Source organism: Carettochelys insculpta, chromosome 7 (assembly GCF_033958435.1).
Source record: "Carettochelys insculpta isolate YL-2023 chromosome 7, ASM3395843v1, whole genome shotgun sequence".
NCBI classification, from domain to species: domain Eukaryota; kingdom Metazoa; phylum Chordata; order Testudines; family Carettochelyidae; genus Carettochelys; species Carettochelys insculpta.
In genome coordinates, this window is record NC_134143.1 from 4,964,154 (window position 1) to 4,979,852 (window position 15,699).

General features: G+C 53.5%; 1 protein-coding gene across 7 annotated transcripts in view; it reads right to left on the reverse strand.

Moving 5' to 3' along the window:
* Positions 1-4,965: 4,965 nt before the first annotated feature.
* The window catches only part of NDST2 (N-deacetylase and N-sulfotransferase 2), a 221,777-nt gene continuing 211,043 nt past the window's right edge, over positions 4,966-15,699 (reverse strand). For all 7 annotated transcript variants that reach the window (XM_074999762.1, XM_074999759.1, XM_074999764.1 and 4 more), the window contains 2 exons: positions 7,651-7,753; positions 4,966-6,962 (listed from right to left, as the gene is read on the reverse strand). In XM_074999762.1, coding sequence (XP_074855863.1) covers positions 6,837-6,962; positions 7,651-7,753 — 229 coding nt within the window. In that variant the 3' untranslated portion in view covers positions 4,966-6,836. The remainder of the gene's footprint in view (positions 6,963-7,650; positions 7,754-15,699) is intronic.

Sequence of the window (15,699 nt, forward strand, 5' to 3'; positions counted from 1 at the left end):
CATGGTCTGTCTTACTGTTCCCTGCTGAGTGGGTTCCCTCGTCGAGGCTTGCCTAGAATATCACGTCTCCATTTAAATAAAAAAATACGAAGATACACATCTCACAGAGCTGGAAGGGACTGCGGGAGGTCATAGAGTTCAGTCCCCTGCCCTTGGGGCAGGACCGAGCACGCTCCCTTTTTTTTAAAAAAATAAAAATAAAAAAAAAAATCTGTTTGGTCCCAGGTCCCTAAATGGCCCCTTAAGGGCTGAGCTCACACCCTTGGGCTTAGCAGCCCAATGCTCAAACCACTGAGCTATCCCTCCCCCAGACCAGAGCTGACACCACCTGCTCTCCCCAACCTTGGTGCCAAACGCTAGCATGGTCTCCTCTGGAGAGGTTCAGCTCTGGAAGTGAAGAGGGGCCTGTGGGGGATGTGCTGCAGAGAACATTTTCCGTCGAAATGAGAAGGGTTTCTGCTGTTGTGTGTTTTAAAACCACCTTTCCCGTGGCCCTGCCGGCTCCTGGCAGGATTAACCCAGAAAGGAAGTTAAGAAGCTGATGCACTTTGCCCTGGTTACGTCTTTTTGCTCTTCATTAACCTCGGCCAATACCAGGAGAGCTTTGCTCTCCGGCTCCTGCTGCGTTTGGGCTCTGGTACCCAGCAGGGGCTGTTTTGACCCAGATGGTCTCCAGTGACAGTCCAAAAAAAAGAGCAATGGGTTTTATAGTAAGAGGGAACCGCTCTGATCCTCGTCCCCAGTGATGGGGTTGCACTGCCTGTTACGTTGTTCCAGTGGTTATTTCTTCGCACTTGCCGGGTTAGGAGACTGTTTGTTCTGTGGCCATGCTTGTTTGTAAATCAAGCCAGGGTGTGGCTCTTCCCTGCCTGACATCCCTGCTAAAAGCTCCAGCATTTCCCTTTTTTTGCTTGCCCTGGATGGGTGAGCAACAAAGCTGCTGCAAGGTCTGATTTGACATGGCCAGAGGGTTTTGCAGGTGTCTCACCGAATGTGAATTCAAACTCTGCCCTCCCCTAGTGAACCTTGGCGCACCTGGCTCTCATAGAATCCCAGGGCTGGAAGGGACCTCAGGAGGTCATCTAGTCCAGCCCTCTGCTTCAAGAAGGGTCAACCCCTACTAAGTCATTCCAGCCAGGACCTTGTCAAGCTGGGACTTAAAAACCTCTAGGGATGGAGAATCCACCACCTCTCTAGGCAACGCATTCCAGTGCTTCACCACCCACCTGGGGAAGTAGTTTTTCCTAATATCAAACTTACTCCTCCCCCTCTGTAACTTCAGACCATTGCTCCTTGTTCTGCCATCTGTCACCATGGAGAACAGTGTCTCTCCATCCTCTTTAGAGCTCCCCTCCAGGAAGTTGAAGGCTGCTATTAAATCACCCCTAAATCTAATCTTCTGTAAACTAAACAAGCCCAAATCCCTCCGCCTCTCCTCATAGGTCTTGTGCTCCAGCCCCTTAATCATTTTTGTTGCCCTCCACTGAACCTGCTCCAGCAAATCCACATCCTTTCTATACTGGGGGCCCAAAACTGGACACACTATTCCAGATGTCACCTCACCAGTGCCAAGTAGAGGGAACAAACACTTCTCTAGATCTGCTGGAAGTGCTCCTTCGAATACACCCTACTATGCTGTTAGCCTTCTTAGCTACAAGGGCGCGCACAGTTTACACTGTCCCCTTGCATGTCATGGGAACCTGCTCCTGGGTAACAGGCCTGATTTGGACTTAGCTTAGCTGTGGTGCTCGCAGCCAGGTGGTCTGATGGGGAAGATTCCCAGTTCTTGAGTGGGTGCTGTGCAGAGGGGTTGGTGGCTCAGAGCAGGGCCACCTCCTGGGGGCAGCTTGTTAGGAAGGCTGGCCACCAATCCTCTCCCTCCACGTGGGGTCACTGACTGTTCGCCTGTCCCAGCTGCACTAGCCCCAAGTGTGTGTAATGCTGATAGACCCAGCTTGCCGGCCTTAGGAATAGAACCTGTGACCAGAGGGTCTACCATGTGAGCCAATGGCCAGCACGCTGGCCCTTAGATGTGATGCTCACAGGTTCTATCCCTGGGGGCCGGCAGCCCAGGTCTGTTGGTGTTACAGCTGGTGCATTGGCTGGGAAGAACAGCTGGAAGGTCTCAGAAGCTTGGGATGTGCTTCCTCAGCCCAGGGAAGCATGTAGTACCCAGCAGCACTGAGACCTCCTCTGGGGTGAGTGCAGTCTCTGCTCTACAGAGCCAGCGGGCTTTTCGCGCATGTGGTAGAGTACAGGGCTTTAGCCTCTATACTCACAGGTTCTGTCCCTGGGGCCAGCAACCTGGGTCTGTCGGCATTGCACAGGGCACCAGAGAGAGCTGCAAATGCTCTGTGTGTGCAAGGTGTGGCTGTGGGTCCTAAACATGAGCACCAGGCAGCAAATTGGCACCATCAAGTACTGGAGCCAGGAGACTGATGCCTCTCAGGAGACAGGCTGCTGGGCAGGGCAGGGGAGCCTGTGCTCCCAAGGAGTCTGAGCTAATGGGGTTGATGGCCTGACTGGGAAGCCTGGGCTAGCCATGTGCCAGCCCAGTTCTGCAGAGCCCCTGGTGCTCCTGTAAGCCCAGTGGGAGGTGGGCCAGGTATGTGCTTTGTTTTCTGCTGCAGTTAGGGCTGGGCTGGGCTGTGCTGCGTGGCCCCGCCCCCGAAAGGGGCTGCAGCAGCTTGCTGAGAGCTGGCCAGGGGCAGAGCAGAGCCTCAGAGGGGATGGGAGCTCGCCAGGTGAGGTGGGGCAGACGGTGCAAAGCAGGTTTGGAAGTTTCTGGCCTTGTTGCTTGTGGGGCTACTCAGCTCTGGTGCCTGGACCTGTGCTGGAGGCTGAGAGCCTTTTCCTGCAAGTGCTTAGCTGTGTCCGCCCTGCAGTTGGAGGCCGGCGCCATGGGGGCCTTGTGGGCTACCGGGGGGGGGCGGAATGGTGCCTGCTGCAGCACAAGCAGGCTGAACTGCCCTGAACAGCAGCAGTGTGATGAGTGCTGGCGCCACTGGCACCAGCAGCCCGGCTACGGCCTGATTAGTAAAGCGCTGCCAGCCATTGGGGTGCTGGTTGCAGCTGGGAGGCCTGGAATCCATCTTAGGGGCGAGGAACCTGGTGGGTACCAAGGCTGACCTCAGACCAAGCGTTGTAGGGGAGCAGCAGCGAGCTCTGCACGTTGGGCTTCCCTGTGCGTTCCCCTGCCTCGGCTTTGGGCGCAGCAGGGTGTGTGCCAGGCCACAGCAGCTCAGAGCCGCCTGCCTGGCTGCGCCCCACGGGGAGGTTAGCGAGCGGCCCAGGAGAGGGGCTCTCTAGTGTCACCGCTGTGCCTGCACAGCCATGGTATGCTTAGCTGCCTGGAGCTGGGCGCCTCCAGGCAGGGCTGCAGCAAGCCCACCCTGCACTGTGAGTGGACCAGCCACGGTGGGCTATGGACTAGCTCTCTCTCTGTGTGTGTGTGTGTGTGTGCTGACAACACTGTCCCCCATGGCTCCCTGTAGGGGAAAGAAAAGGCTGTGGGGAGGGGGGGGGGGGCAGCCTTGGGTGTTACTTGGCATTTAATTTTGGTGCCTCTGCCCCATCAGATGCCATTTTTGTGAAGCATCACCAGCTTCTTTGCTCTTACCAGGGGTGTGTAATTTTGCATCTGCTGCCAAGGTTCTGCCCTCCTTTTCCAGTACTGCCCCCGTCCCCGTCCCCCGCTCATGGGCCTTGTCACACTGCTAGCCCGACTGGATAGACCACTTACAGGCTATGGGCAGCTCGGCTCAGTAAGAGGATTTCTCCCCTTCCCCACTTAGCAGATGGCAAACCGGCACCCCCAGCCTCCCACTTGTGCTGTAACCTGCCACCTCAGAGGGCTGGGCTTGCCCGTATTCAGTGAGAGGCCACCAGCCTCAGGGCTCCTGCTCTAACCAAGTTACATTTTTTTACCTTGTGCCTCGTCAGGCTCCCTAAAGCCGTTTCTACTCCAGTCATGTGGGTGGCTGTTCAGGGCCTCCACTTGCTGCCCCAACATGGAAACCTGCCAGGAGCCCAGGAGGAGTGAGGCAGCACGTCAGAGGAGCCTGTGCACCAGGAATATTCCTAGCGCCACCTCTGCACCCCGTGCTTCCCTGGGAAAGTTAAACCTCCCGTGGGGCCCCACTTCCCACATCAGGGCCAGAGCAGCTTCCAGCAGCTTGCTGCTACTGGCACATCCCACCCATGCATGGAAGGAGAGGTGAGAGGGAAGGGGGCTGCAGGTAGGCTGCATCACAGGGGTGTGCCCAGGCAGGCCCTCACACCTGCCCAGAGACAGCAGGTTTGTGCTGGAAGCTGCTCTAACCCTGCCCCCCGACGCTGGTGGGGCCAGGGGTGTGCAAGGGCATTCTAAGCTGCCTGGTGTGTGGGAGAAGGGACTAGCCTCCCGTATTTGGCTGGGGGAGGCTAGCCCCATCCCCTTCCAGCCTGTCTGTGCTGGAGTGCAAGCCGCCAGCGGGCTAACCGTGGTGTAAAGGGCTTGGCCCTCGGACTGCAGGCACAGTCTTGGGGGGGTGGCCCCGAGTCGCGGTCCTTCTGCCTAATTCAGTAGTGACTGCAAAGCTGAGCCCTTTGTGTGGCTCTGGTAACCCAGACAGTGTTGGACTGAGACACAAGTGGGAAGGGCTGGTCCAAGCCCAGGTGGCGTTTAGGTCTCCCAAGGGCAGTTGGGGGGGCTGGGGGGGCCACGGGCTGGGCAGCCCTGCTGAATGTTAGGGCTCCATGATGGATGGAGCTGGTTGGGATGTTGGCCCCTTTGTCATGGCACAGCTGCAGGACCCTGTTCCTAGCCCCACTGTGCCCGTCCTGTCTCCCAGCATAGGGCACTGCTCCAGGGTAGCACAGGGCTGCATGGATGGGGTGCAGGAGGGGGCATGAGCAGCACCCAGCACAGCACGAAGACAAACGCTCCAGCCAGTCACAGCTCATAGAAAATAAGTGGTACATTTATTGAGCCCACTGAGTGCTACTTCTAGCCTTTATTCAGACAGACACTTGTGCTCAGTTGCGAGAGCCAAGAATTTCTCCATTATCATCATTCAATGTGAATGACACTACACGACTCCAGGGAGGCAGTGGGGCTCTCCTCTGTCCTAAGCGGGGAGCTGGGTTTCCAGGTCTCTTCCTTTTGGGGCATGCACAGTTTGCCTCTCCAGGGAGCACATGGAATAAAATACTGTGTTGCATACGCTGGACCTGTACGTACCAAGGTAAACGCACCCTTTAGCGTACACAATACCTGCAGCTCCCTGTAAAAGCTTGGTTGAAAGAGTGTCCCCCCCCGCACCTTTAGGAAAAGGAACCCAGCATGGTTGCAGAAGTTGCCATACACTGTTTTCCTTGGTCTGAAATAGCAGCAAGACCCCTTGTGTACAATGCAGGGCAGGGGCAACCGTTGCCACACCCACGTTCCCCCAGGCAGCAGGACAGGGGATGTTTGACGTTACAGGTTCATGACTCAGAACACAGCCAGGCCAGACAGCAGTAGGGGCAAACCTGCAGGGAGGAGCCGTTTCACAGTCTTGTAAGGCTTAGTGCCCTGTAACTGGCCAGCTCCCCGCTCTCCAGCTGAGCTCAGAGACTGCACAGGAAAGCACAAACCTGCTACTGCGGTTGGACAAACTCCCCTCTTCCCCAACAGCAGAGCTGCTTTTCCTCTCACGAACCTCTCTGGCAACTCACCCCGTTCACTCATAAGCAGCATGGCCTAGTTTTGCACTGGGACAGGCTCAGGCCAAGAATGGCCCCTGCAGCTTTGGAGCAGATGGCGCCAGGGCTGTCAAAGGGACAAACTGGATAACAAAGAGCTAGTCAGCGGCTGTGCCCCTTAAACCGCATTCCACTCAGCGTGAGGGAACTAGATTTGGGGCCTGGTTTCTTCTGGCCCCTGCATGCCGGGGGCGAGTCTGCCTCCATCAACAATGAGTGAAATACCCGAGAGGGATGCAGCCCCTAAGCCCCAAGCTGCAGTTCTGACCTAGCAGCATAACTTAGCACCTCTGGGGCCCGGGGGCTGCAGGAATGGGCTCAGGTGAGTTAGTGCTAGAGTATAGGACATATTTGGCCACCTCTGGTCTCCTCCCTCTGGAAGAGGACAGGCAGATTCTTCATGACAACTTCTGCAAACCTTTGCCTGGCCCTATGGCCACACTGTCGCAAGGGCACAGCTGCACCCAGGCCAGTCCCTTTTACAACATCCCCTCCACCCCCGCAGCAGGAGCCTGAGCTGAGGCTGTTCTTGAGGGGATCTAGACTGGTTACCAGCAGCAGGGCCCATCTCCATCTGCAAGGAGGAAGAGGGAATGTTGCCTTTTATGGCCGGTAGGGTTCCCTAGCTGACGCCCTCCTGGGGCTGCTCAGCTCTGCCTGCTAGGACAGTGCGATTATCACCTGCCCAGCAACAACAAAGGCCTCAAACTCCACCCACAGGTGTGACAAGCGTAAGACATTTGCCCTCCAGCCCTGAGCATTTCAGACAGTAGCGGCACAGGTCTGAAAACCCCCGAACTCCCAGGGTGGGCGTGCTCCTCTCTGGGTGCAGGGCCGGGCACGCCTGGAGTCTCAGTCCTGGAGCAGCCGCGACACTGCAATCTCCATACGTCTTTCATAAAGTTCTGTAACAAACCATGAATACTTAGGGGCTTAATTCGCACAGGGTGCAAGTCTTGCTTGGCCCCTGACAAAGCAGCGATGGGGAAGGGCACCTGTCACCCTCCCTTTGACTGACAAGGGAGAGCACCCTAGTGTATCTTGCACCTGGCTTTCACACACATGGACCGACAGCACCACGCAGCCATCCGACGCAGGTGGGGGCGTCCAGCTCAGCTCCAGCTGGAGTTCTGCAGTTCTTCATGGAGCCACGTGGGAAGGGGCTGCCCCAGTCTTGTCAGCAGCTTGGACAACTCGCTGTTGTGTTCCCGGTAGAAGCCGGTGAGGAAAAGCTGCGACTGCGGGGAAGAGCAAGCGCACACCGGTGAGGGCCAGGTGCAGGCCTGCTGTTGCCTTGAAACGCATGGCTCCAGCACAGGTGTGGGGGAGAGTGGGTAAGTGGTGGAGACATCACTCTTCCCTGACACTAGTGCAGGAGGCACAGGGCCTGGGAGGGTGGCTGGGTGTGGAAGGGAGCTTGCAGGAGGGGACCGGGGTGTGGGGAGATGGTGCAGAGGGTTCAGTTTCTATCTGAGATGGGGAGGGTGCCAGGCAGGCCCCTGCTTGTCATGCCCCCACGCACTGCTCCAAGCAGCCAGCTGTGGGGGCCATGTGTTCGCTACACCTCCCAGCCCTGGGGTGGGCACCGCTCCCGTCCCCCTGGGCTCTGGCCAATGGTAGTGTGAGACTGTGCTGGTGGCAGGGACAGCATGTGGCATGCAGAGATGCACCTGACTCCTGCAGCCAGCCATTCTGCATGGCCTGCAGGTGCACAGCAGGCAGAGGGGCTCCTGTTGGGCCACCGGAGGGTACGGGGGCCAGAGATGGCTCATGGGCTGTGTTTTGCCTGCCCTGGTCTAGCACTTGCTTAAGGTGCTATTTGCCCTCACTGACACAGTCCCTGTAACTCAGAACATCCACTGACAATGCTCCTTCAGCCCACCACACCTCTTCCCGGCAGCGCCCATCGCCCCACCGGCTACTCACCGAGGAGTCCATGTCAGGGTATTTCCGTCCTTTACTCTTTCCCAAGCATTTAGTGTTGCCTCCGTCTAGCACCTGGCACCAGAATCCCTTCGCTTCATCAAACCTGAAAGGGCGACATGTTACAAACCCCAGGGAAGGGAACGGGTCTGCCTTCTGGAGCCTCTGGCTGACTCCAACCGTCTTCAGATCTAATAATTCAGTTTTCACTTATGTTCCTTTTGTGGTGCCTCTTGGCTCCGACGGTGAAAAGGATCAGTCGTACGTTGGTTACAAGGCGCGTCAAGTCACCCTCATGTTCAGAAACAACAAGAAGTCCTGTGGCACCTTATAAACTAACAGATCTTTTGCAGGTTTGTCAGCGGGTCTTTGCCCATGAAAGCTTATGCTCCAAAATACCTGTTAGTCTATAAGGTGCCATCGGACTTTTTCTTGTTTTTGAAGATACAGACTAACTGGGCCACCTCTCTGATATTTTCATATTCGGCGTCATGCAAAATGTGGTGGTGAACAAGAACATTTAATTTTGGAGGCTTTTCCCATCGGAACTGACACTGATATGGTTTTTAACAGTTATTTTACAAACGAGAACATCCTGTGACCTGCTGGCTCCTCGCGGTGCTTCAAGTCTCAGCTCATGGGCACGTCACAGTATTAAAACACAGGCCTGGAAAACTACACAAACCTCCATCTTGTCCCTAACGTGGGCCACACACCAACTTACCACACAGGCACCCTCATGGCTGCACGCTGGAGACGTCGCTTCTCTACCTTTGCTGCTTCAGGAGTTGCAAGCCAGTGGCCCGTGCTGCTGAAGGTGGGTGACCTGCCCCTAGTCCATCGCTGGTGCTCCCACAGAAAGCCCAACAGTACCTGACACTTCTCTACAGCTGGTCTCCCGAGGGAAGTCTCGTTGCAGCCTTTGGGGATTGGCATGACACGCCTGCTGTCACACAGGCCCTAGACATGTCTGAGCTGGAAGAGGAACCCAGATCTGACCGGACACCTTTACCGCTAGACAATGCCTCTGCTAACAGTTCTAAGGCATGTCTGGGAGCCAATCAAACAGTGAGAACAGGCCCGTCAATGGGTGAGCTCCCCCCCATTAGAACAGCCACACTGACTCAGACCAGTATGTGGCCTTATCACAGTGGCCAGTGCCAGATGACCCAGAGGGAGTGAATGGAACAGGAATCACCAAGTCATCCCATCATGTTACCCATTTCCACCTTCTGGCAAACAGAGGCTAGGGACACCATTCCAACCCAGCCTGGCTAACAGCCATTGACTGACTGGTCCTCCATCAATATATCTAGCTCTTTTTTTTTTTTAACTCTGTTATGGCCTTGGCCTTCACAACATCCTCTGGCAAGGAGTTCCACAGGTTGACTGTGCAGTGTGTGAATACTTTGTTTTAAACCTTCTGCCAACTGATTTCATGTGATGAACTCCAGCTCTTGTGTTATGAGAAGGGATAAATAAATGGTTACCTATCTCTTGTAACTGCTGTTCTTTGAGATGTGTTGCTCATGTCCATTATGATAGGTGTGTGTGTGCGCCCCTGCACAATCACTGGAAGATTTTCCCCTAGTGGTACTCATCCCGTCAGCTGTGGAGGCCTCAGAGTGACATGCTTCTGGTGGTGGACCTATGTTCTGGCTGCCCCACCACCTATTCAGTTCCTTTTTGCCAGTTTGGCCCAACAAGGAGGTGGGATTTGGAATACACAGTAGCAGCACACCTTGAAAAACAACAGATCCAAGAAGACTGGGAAACAAACAGGACGAGTTAAGGCCTTGGCAGAGTCAAAGGAGTATGAGGAGATTGGAAAAAGGGAGACTTGGTGGGATGCCTCACACAACTGGAGCACGGTAATGGAAGGGTATAAATGTTCAGGAAGGACAGGCGGGGGAGAAAAGGAGGAGGAGTTGTGCTGTATGTGAGGGAGCTGTATGATTGCTCAGAGCTCCAGTATAGGGAGGGAGAAAAGCCAGTTTAGAGTTTTTGAGTTAAGCTTAGAGGTGGAAGCAACAGAGGTGATGTGTGGTTGGTGTCTGCTACAGGCTGCTAGATCAGGAAGATGAGGTAGACGAGGATTACTTCAGACAACGAAGAGAAACTTCCATATCACAGGCCCTGGTTTTCATGGGAGACTTTAACCACCCAGATATTTATTGGAAGACCAATACAGCAGCACGCAGACAATCCAGGAAGTTTTTGGAGAATGTTGGGGATAACTTCCTGGTACAAGTGCTGGAGGAAGTGACCAGGGGCCATGTGCAGCTTGATCTGCTGCTCACAAAGAGGGTTAAAACTAGTAGGAGAAATAGAAGTGGGTGGCAACCTGGGCTGCAGCGACCACAAGATGGTCTATTTCAGCATCCTGACAAAAGGAAGGGAGGTGAGCAGTAAAAAACAGATCCTTGATTTCAGATGAGCAGACTGACTCCCTGAGAGGGACTGATGGACAGGATCCCCTAGGAAGCTCATATAAAGGGGAAAGGAGTTCAAGAGAACTGGCAGTATTTTAAATAAGTCTTATTGAAGGCACAGGAACAAACCATCCGCACAGTAAGAAATGGAAATATGGCAGGCAACTACCTTGACTTATCAGAGCAATCCTTGGCGAGCTTAAACTCAAAAGGGATGTGTATAAGAAGTGGAAACTTGGACAGATGACTAAGGAAGAGTATAAATATATTGTTGGAGAATGCCAGGCAGTAATCAGGAAGGCAAAAGTACAATTGGACCTGCAGGGATGTGAAGGTTAACAAGAAGGGTTTTTATACACATTAACAATACGAAGGTGATCAGGGAGGTAACCTGGTGACAGCTGATGAGGGAAAGGCTGAAGTACTCAATGCTTTTTTTGCCTCAATCTCCATGGACTAGGTCAGCTCCCCAACTATGGCACTAGGCAATGCACTATGGGAAGGAGCTGGGCAGCCCTCGGTGGGTAAAGAGCAAGTTAAGGGCTATTTAGGAAAGCTAGATGCACACAAATGTATGGGTCCAGAATTACCACATCCAAGTGTACTGAGGGAATTGGCAAATGTCATTGCAGAGCCTTCGGCTACTATCTTTGAAACCTCGTGGAGACCGGGAGAGGTCGTGAATGACTTGAAAAAGTAAAATGTAGTGCCCATGCTTATAAAAGGCATGAAAGGGGATGATAGGCCAGTCAGCCTTACCTCAGTCCCCGGAAAAATCATGGAGGGGATCTTCAAGGAATCCATTTTGAAGTTCTTGGAAGAGGGGAAAGTGATAGAGAGTAGTCCACATGGATTCACCAAGGGCAAGTCGTGCCTGACCAATTTGGTTAGCTTCTATAATGAGGTAACTGGTTCTGTGGACAAGGGGAAGTCAATGGATGTGATAGATCTTGACTTTAGCAAATCTTTTGATACAGTCTCCCACAACATTCTTGCCCATAAATTAAGGAAGCGTGGATTGGATACATGGACTGTAAGGTGGACAGAAATCTGGCTAGATGGTCGGGCCCAATGGGTAGTGGTTAATGACTGTATATCTGGTTGATGATTGGTTTCAAGTGGAGTGCCCCAAGCATCGGTTCTAGGGATGGTATTGTTCAACATCTTTATTAATGACCTGGATGAGGGGATGGATTGCACCCTCAGCAAGTTTGCAGATCACACTAAGATAAGGCGCAGGTAGATACACTGGAGGTTATGGACAGGGTTCAGAGTGACTGGGATAAATTGGAGGATTGGGCCAAAAGAAATCTGATGAGGTTCAACAAGGACAAGTGCAGAGTCCTGCACTTTGGATGGAAGAATCCCAAGTATTATTACAGGCTGGGTGCCGACTGGCTAAGTAGCAGTACAGCAGAAAAGGACCTGGGGATTACAGTGGGTGAGAAGCTGGATATGAATCAACAGTGAGCCTTTGCAGCCAAGAAGGCTAATGGCATATCGGGGTGCATTTGGAGGAGCATTTACAGCAGATCTGGTTAGCTGCGGTTAGTTCTGGGCCCCCGACTATAGAAAGGATGTGGATGCACTGGAATAGGTTCAGTGGAGGGCAACAAAAGTGATTAGGGGGCTGGAGCACATGACCTATGAGGAGAGGCTGAAGGATTTGGGGTTATTTTGCAGAGGAGAAGAGTGAAGGGTGATTTGACAGCAGACTTCAACTTCCTGAAGGGGGGCTCTAAAGGGGATGTGCTACTTGACTTACATGCAGGCTGCCATGTGCCTGAGAAGCTTCATGCAGTGCCTTGCTAGGGCTGGAATGGGCTGAGATGCGGGAACTGCTGGAGGCTGCTGATGAGGCCTGTGATGGCTCGAATCTAGGTCTCAGACAGGTAGGCTCTTGCCAGCATGGGAGTCCAGAAAAGCCCCAGAACACTCCGTTTTGCACTGGGATTAGCATGGATTTGAGTACATTTAGAATAAGGCCCCTTCTGCTGAGAGTGGCTCTGCCCAGCCTCCTGTGTTCCAGAACCTGTTCCCAGGGTTGGCCTTTGATGAGTCAGTTGGCCAGGCATGGGAAGTTCCTCCCCTGGCATTTGTGCAGGCAGTTTGACATCTCTACCCTGAACTCTGTGAGCACACATGGGGCCAAGGAGACAGAGAACAGCAGGCCGGTGAACAGGTAATGCAGGCTGCTGACTACGACTCTCAGGAATCCATGGTATAGTAGGATGACTGATACCTGGACTTGAGCATCCTTCAAACTGAGGGCAGTGTAGCAGTGCTGGGGATTAGGGTGGCAAGAGAGACCATACCAAACTGGACTGTTACGAATGCATTGAGGTGTCACAGATCCAGAACTAGCCTGAGTCAGTCCTTGGCTTTGGGAATAAGGAAATATTGGGAGTTAAAGGCCACTATGCTGAACTCTTGAGGAATCTCTTCCATTGCCCCCAGCACGAGTAGCCATTGCACCTCCTGCGGAAGGAGTTGCTCATGAGTAGGGCTGCTGAGGAGGAATGGAGAACCAGGATGGGAGGATGAGACTGAACCGAACTGGATAGAATAGTCCTCCTCTGAGATCATCTGGGCCCAGGCATGGTAGAAATGAAATAGTTTAAAAATGGAGGGCAAAGATCCAGGATTTGGGTTGATGCTTCGTCCCCAAAAACACACCTTCAAAAGAGTGGTGTAGGATCAGGAGCTGCTTTCAAGGAGCCCTGGCACTCTCTGGAGGAGAACTGTGTGAGACACCTCCTGTAATTATTTTTGTCCCTCCCTCTGGTTATAGTCCTGCCAGGAGGACCAGGATAAAAAATGAGGAAGGCTGGGGCTTAAAGAGCTTCCTCTGGGGTGCTGGAATATGGATGCACGGTGACATCAAGATTGCCTGAGAGTCCTCCAAACAGTACAGTCTGGGGTCAGTATTGCGTGTGAACGCTCCTGCAGTGTTCTGGACTTCTGCCGTGAGCCCAAGGACCTTCAGCCATATTAGTGATGGTTGTGGCCATGGTTTTCGACACCAAATGGGTGAAGTCTAGGGTGGTATGGAGGGAGGTCCTAGCCACAGTTCTGCCCTTCTCCAGTACCATGGCAAACTCCTGCCAAGACATGGTAGGACATAATTCCTGGAATTAGGCAGCGTGTTCCACAAATTAAAAACATGGTGGTTCATCGCTTCCTGCTGGTTTGATATTTGAAGTGGGAGCCCTCAGTTGAGTAAACCTTTTGACTGAAAAGGTCCAGCTTATCTGCCTCATAACTCTTTAGGGCTGCCCAGGTTGCCCGTCTTTGTGGTTGGCTGCATCAGTCACCAAGGTCCCAGGTCAAGGGTGTGAGCACAGGTATTTGTAACCCTTCTGTGGGACGAAGTAACACCTCTCCATACCCTGACTATTTGTAGAGGCGGCTGGGGTTTGCCAGAGCACATTGGGGTTGGTGTCTTGATAACTGGAAAGGCCACCCTTATGGATCCTCTGGGGTCAATATATTCCCAATGACATCCAGTTCTTCGACAATCTCCTCTGTGGGGATACTGAGGCTCTGGGCCACTTATATGAGCAGGTTGAGGGCTTTGTAGTTCAGAGATGGAAGAGGTGAGGAAATGCCAGCCATTGCCTTGTTGGTGAGGAAGAGGAGGCCGCCCTAGGAGGGATAGGATCTGCCTCTCCATCAGGTTCCCTGGTGCCCTCTGCTAGCAGCCCCAATGGTGGAAGAACTGCCATCACTGTCATTCTGGATGCACGCTTTTGTGCACAAGGTCTTGGAGGGTCAAGCTCGGGGCCCTAGGGTTCTCCAGAGCCACTGATGTTTCCAAAGGAGGAGGCAGGCATTGGAAACCACGAATGTAGCTCTGGACACTTGTCCTTGACCTTGGCGGAGGCCCCGGTGCCCAGAAAGGCCATTGCACCAGTGCCTGCCATTGGGGATGACAGGACATGAGCAGTGCTAGGGGAGCTGAGATTGGTGCCAGGATCACTACAGGAAGTGGACAACTCCATCCCCAGCTCAGAGTCTATTCCGAGGCTGACCAGAGGGGGGCAGGCTCTGATGTACCAGGGCAAAGGTGAGCCTGGTGCCGGACGGGGGGCGGTGCCGCCGTCAGGGCCAGTGCTGGAGATGCCGTCGGTGCTGTGGGAGGAGCCTCTCTGGGGTGCAGCAGGCAGCAGCGTGTGTGGTGCTGATGCCTGGTACAGTGCGGCAGTCGGGTGCGCCGACTGCTGTTGTCTCAAAACCCAGGCTTGGGAGGCTCCTGTGCTGCCAATGGCAATCAAGGCCCAGGCTGCCTTGAAAGTGGAGGGAAGTCCAAGTTCTCCTATCAAACCTGATGCGCAGGGGAGACCAGACTCGACAGCCTGGCGTCAAGGCCGGAGTGAACAGTGGGATGGACAGGTCGGTCACACTGGTGCCCCAGTGTGAGGCACCATGCTGGGGTCTCAGCCAGCTGTTTTGGTTAGGGAGCGTCCTCCATCTGCCACCACCTTCTTGTGCGACATCGGAGATTGTGAACAGTGCCGCACTGATGAGCCCCTCTTTCGCACCACGAGCCGTCTTGTGATCCTTGTGACCATCCTTCCTGGTACTGCCACAACCCGCACCACGGCTGGTGCACTGTGCACCAAGGAGCTCAGCAGCAGTGCCTGAGACTGGGGCCCAAACACAGACGCTACCAGCAGGAGTTTCAGGTGCAGGTCTCTCTCCCTTTTCGTCTGCAGCCTCAAGCCCTTACAGGTGTCTTGCCAATGGCCTCTCCTGAGCACTTCAGACAAGCAGGTCCCCTCTGGACACGGGCTGGCACAGGAGCTGCACTGCTTAAACCCCTGGGGCTGCTGCATGCCTTGGTAATGAGGGATATGGAGTGCAGAACCTCCCTATAATAAAACTGACTAACAACTACCACAATCTGAACTAAGACCACCACTACCTACATCTAAGTCAGAGATCAAACTCTCCAGTGACAGTCTCTGGTGGAAAGAAGGAACTGAATAGGCAGCAGGTCAGTGGGGACAGAAATATATCACCAGGAAGATGCAGTTCCAAGGGCTCCAAGGCGAATCTAGGGAAAGCCCTTCTGACAGCTGTGCAGGCAGCACCGATCCGAATGGGCACGAGCCAGCATCAAAGAACTCCACCTCCTTATTTATTTTCTCCACACCGTTATGATTTTATGGACCTCTAGAATATCGCCCCGAACTGTCTCTTCCAAGCTGAAAATACCAGTCTCCCTCACCTCTGCTTGGATGGAAGATATTCCCCAGCCTGAATCACTGGGCTGCCCTTTTCTGTACCTTTTCCAATTCCAATACTTCTCTTTCAGATGGGGTGAACAGAATTGCATGTAGCATTCAAGATATGGGCACGCTGTGGATTTATACAGAGGCAATATGATACTTACCTTCCCGTCTAGCCCTTGCCTAATGACTCCTGATATTCTGTTCTCTCTTTTTTTTTTTTTTTTTTTTGTTTTTAAAACTCTCACTGCACTGTGAGTGGTTGTTTTCAGAGGATTATTCACAAAGACTCCAAGATCTCTTTCTTGAATGGTAATGGCTAGTTTAGACCCTACCCTCTAATCTGTACACCTGGGATTATGTTTCCCAATGTACATTACTTTGCATGT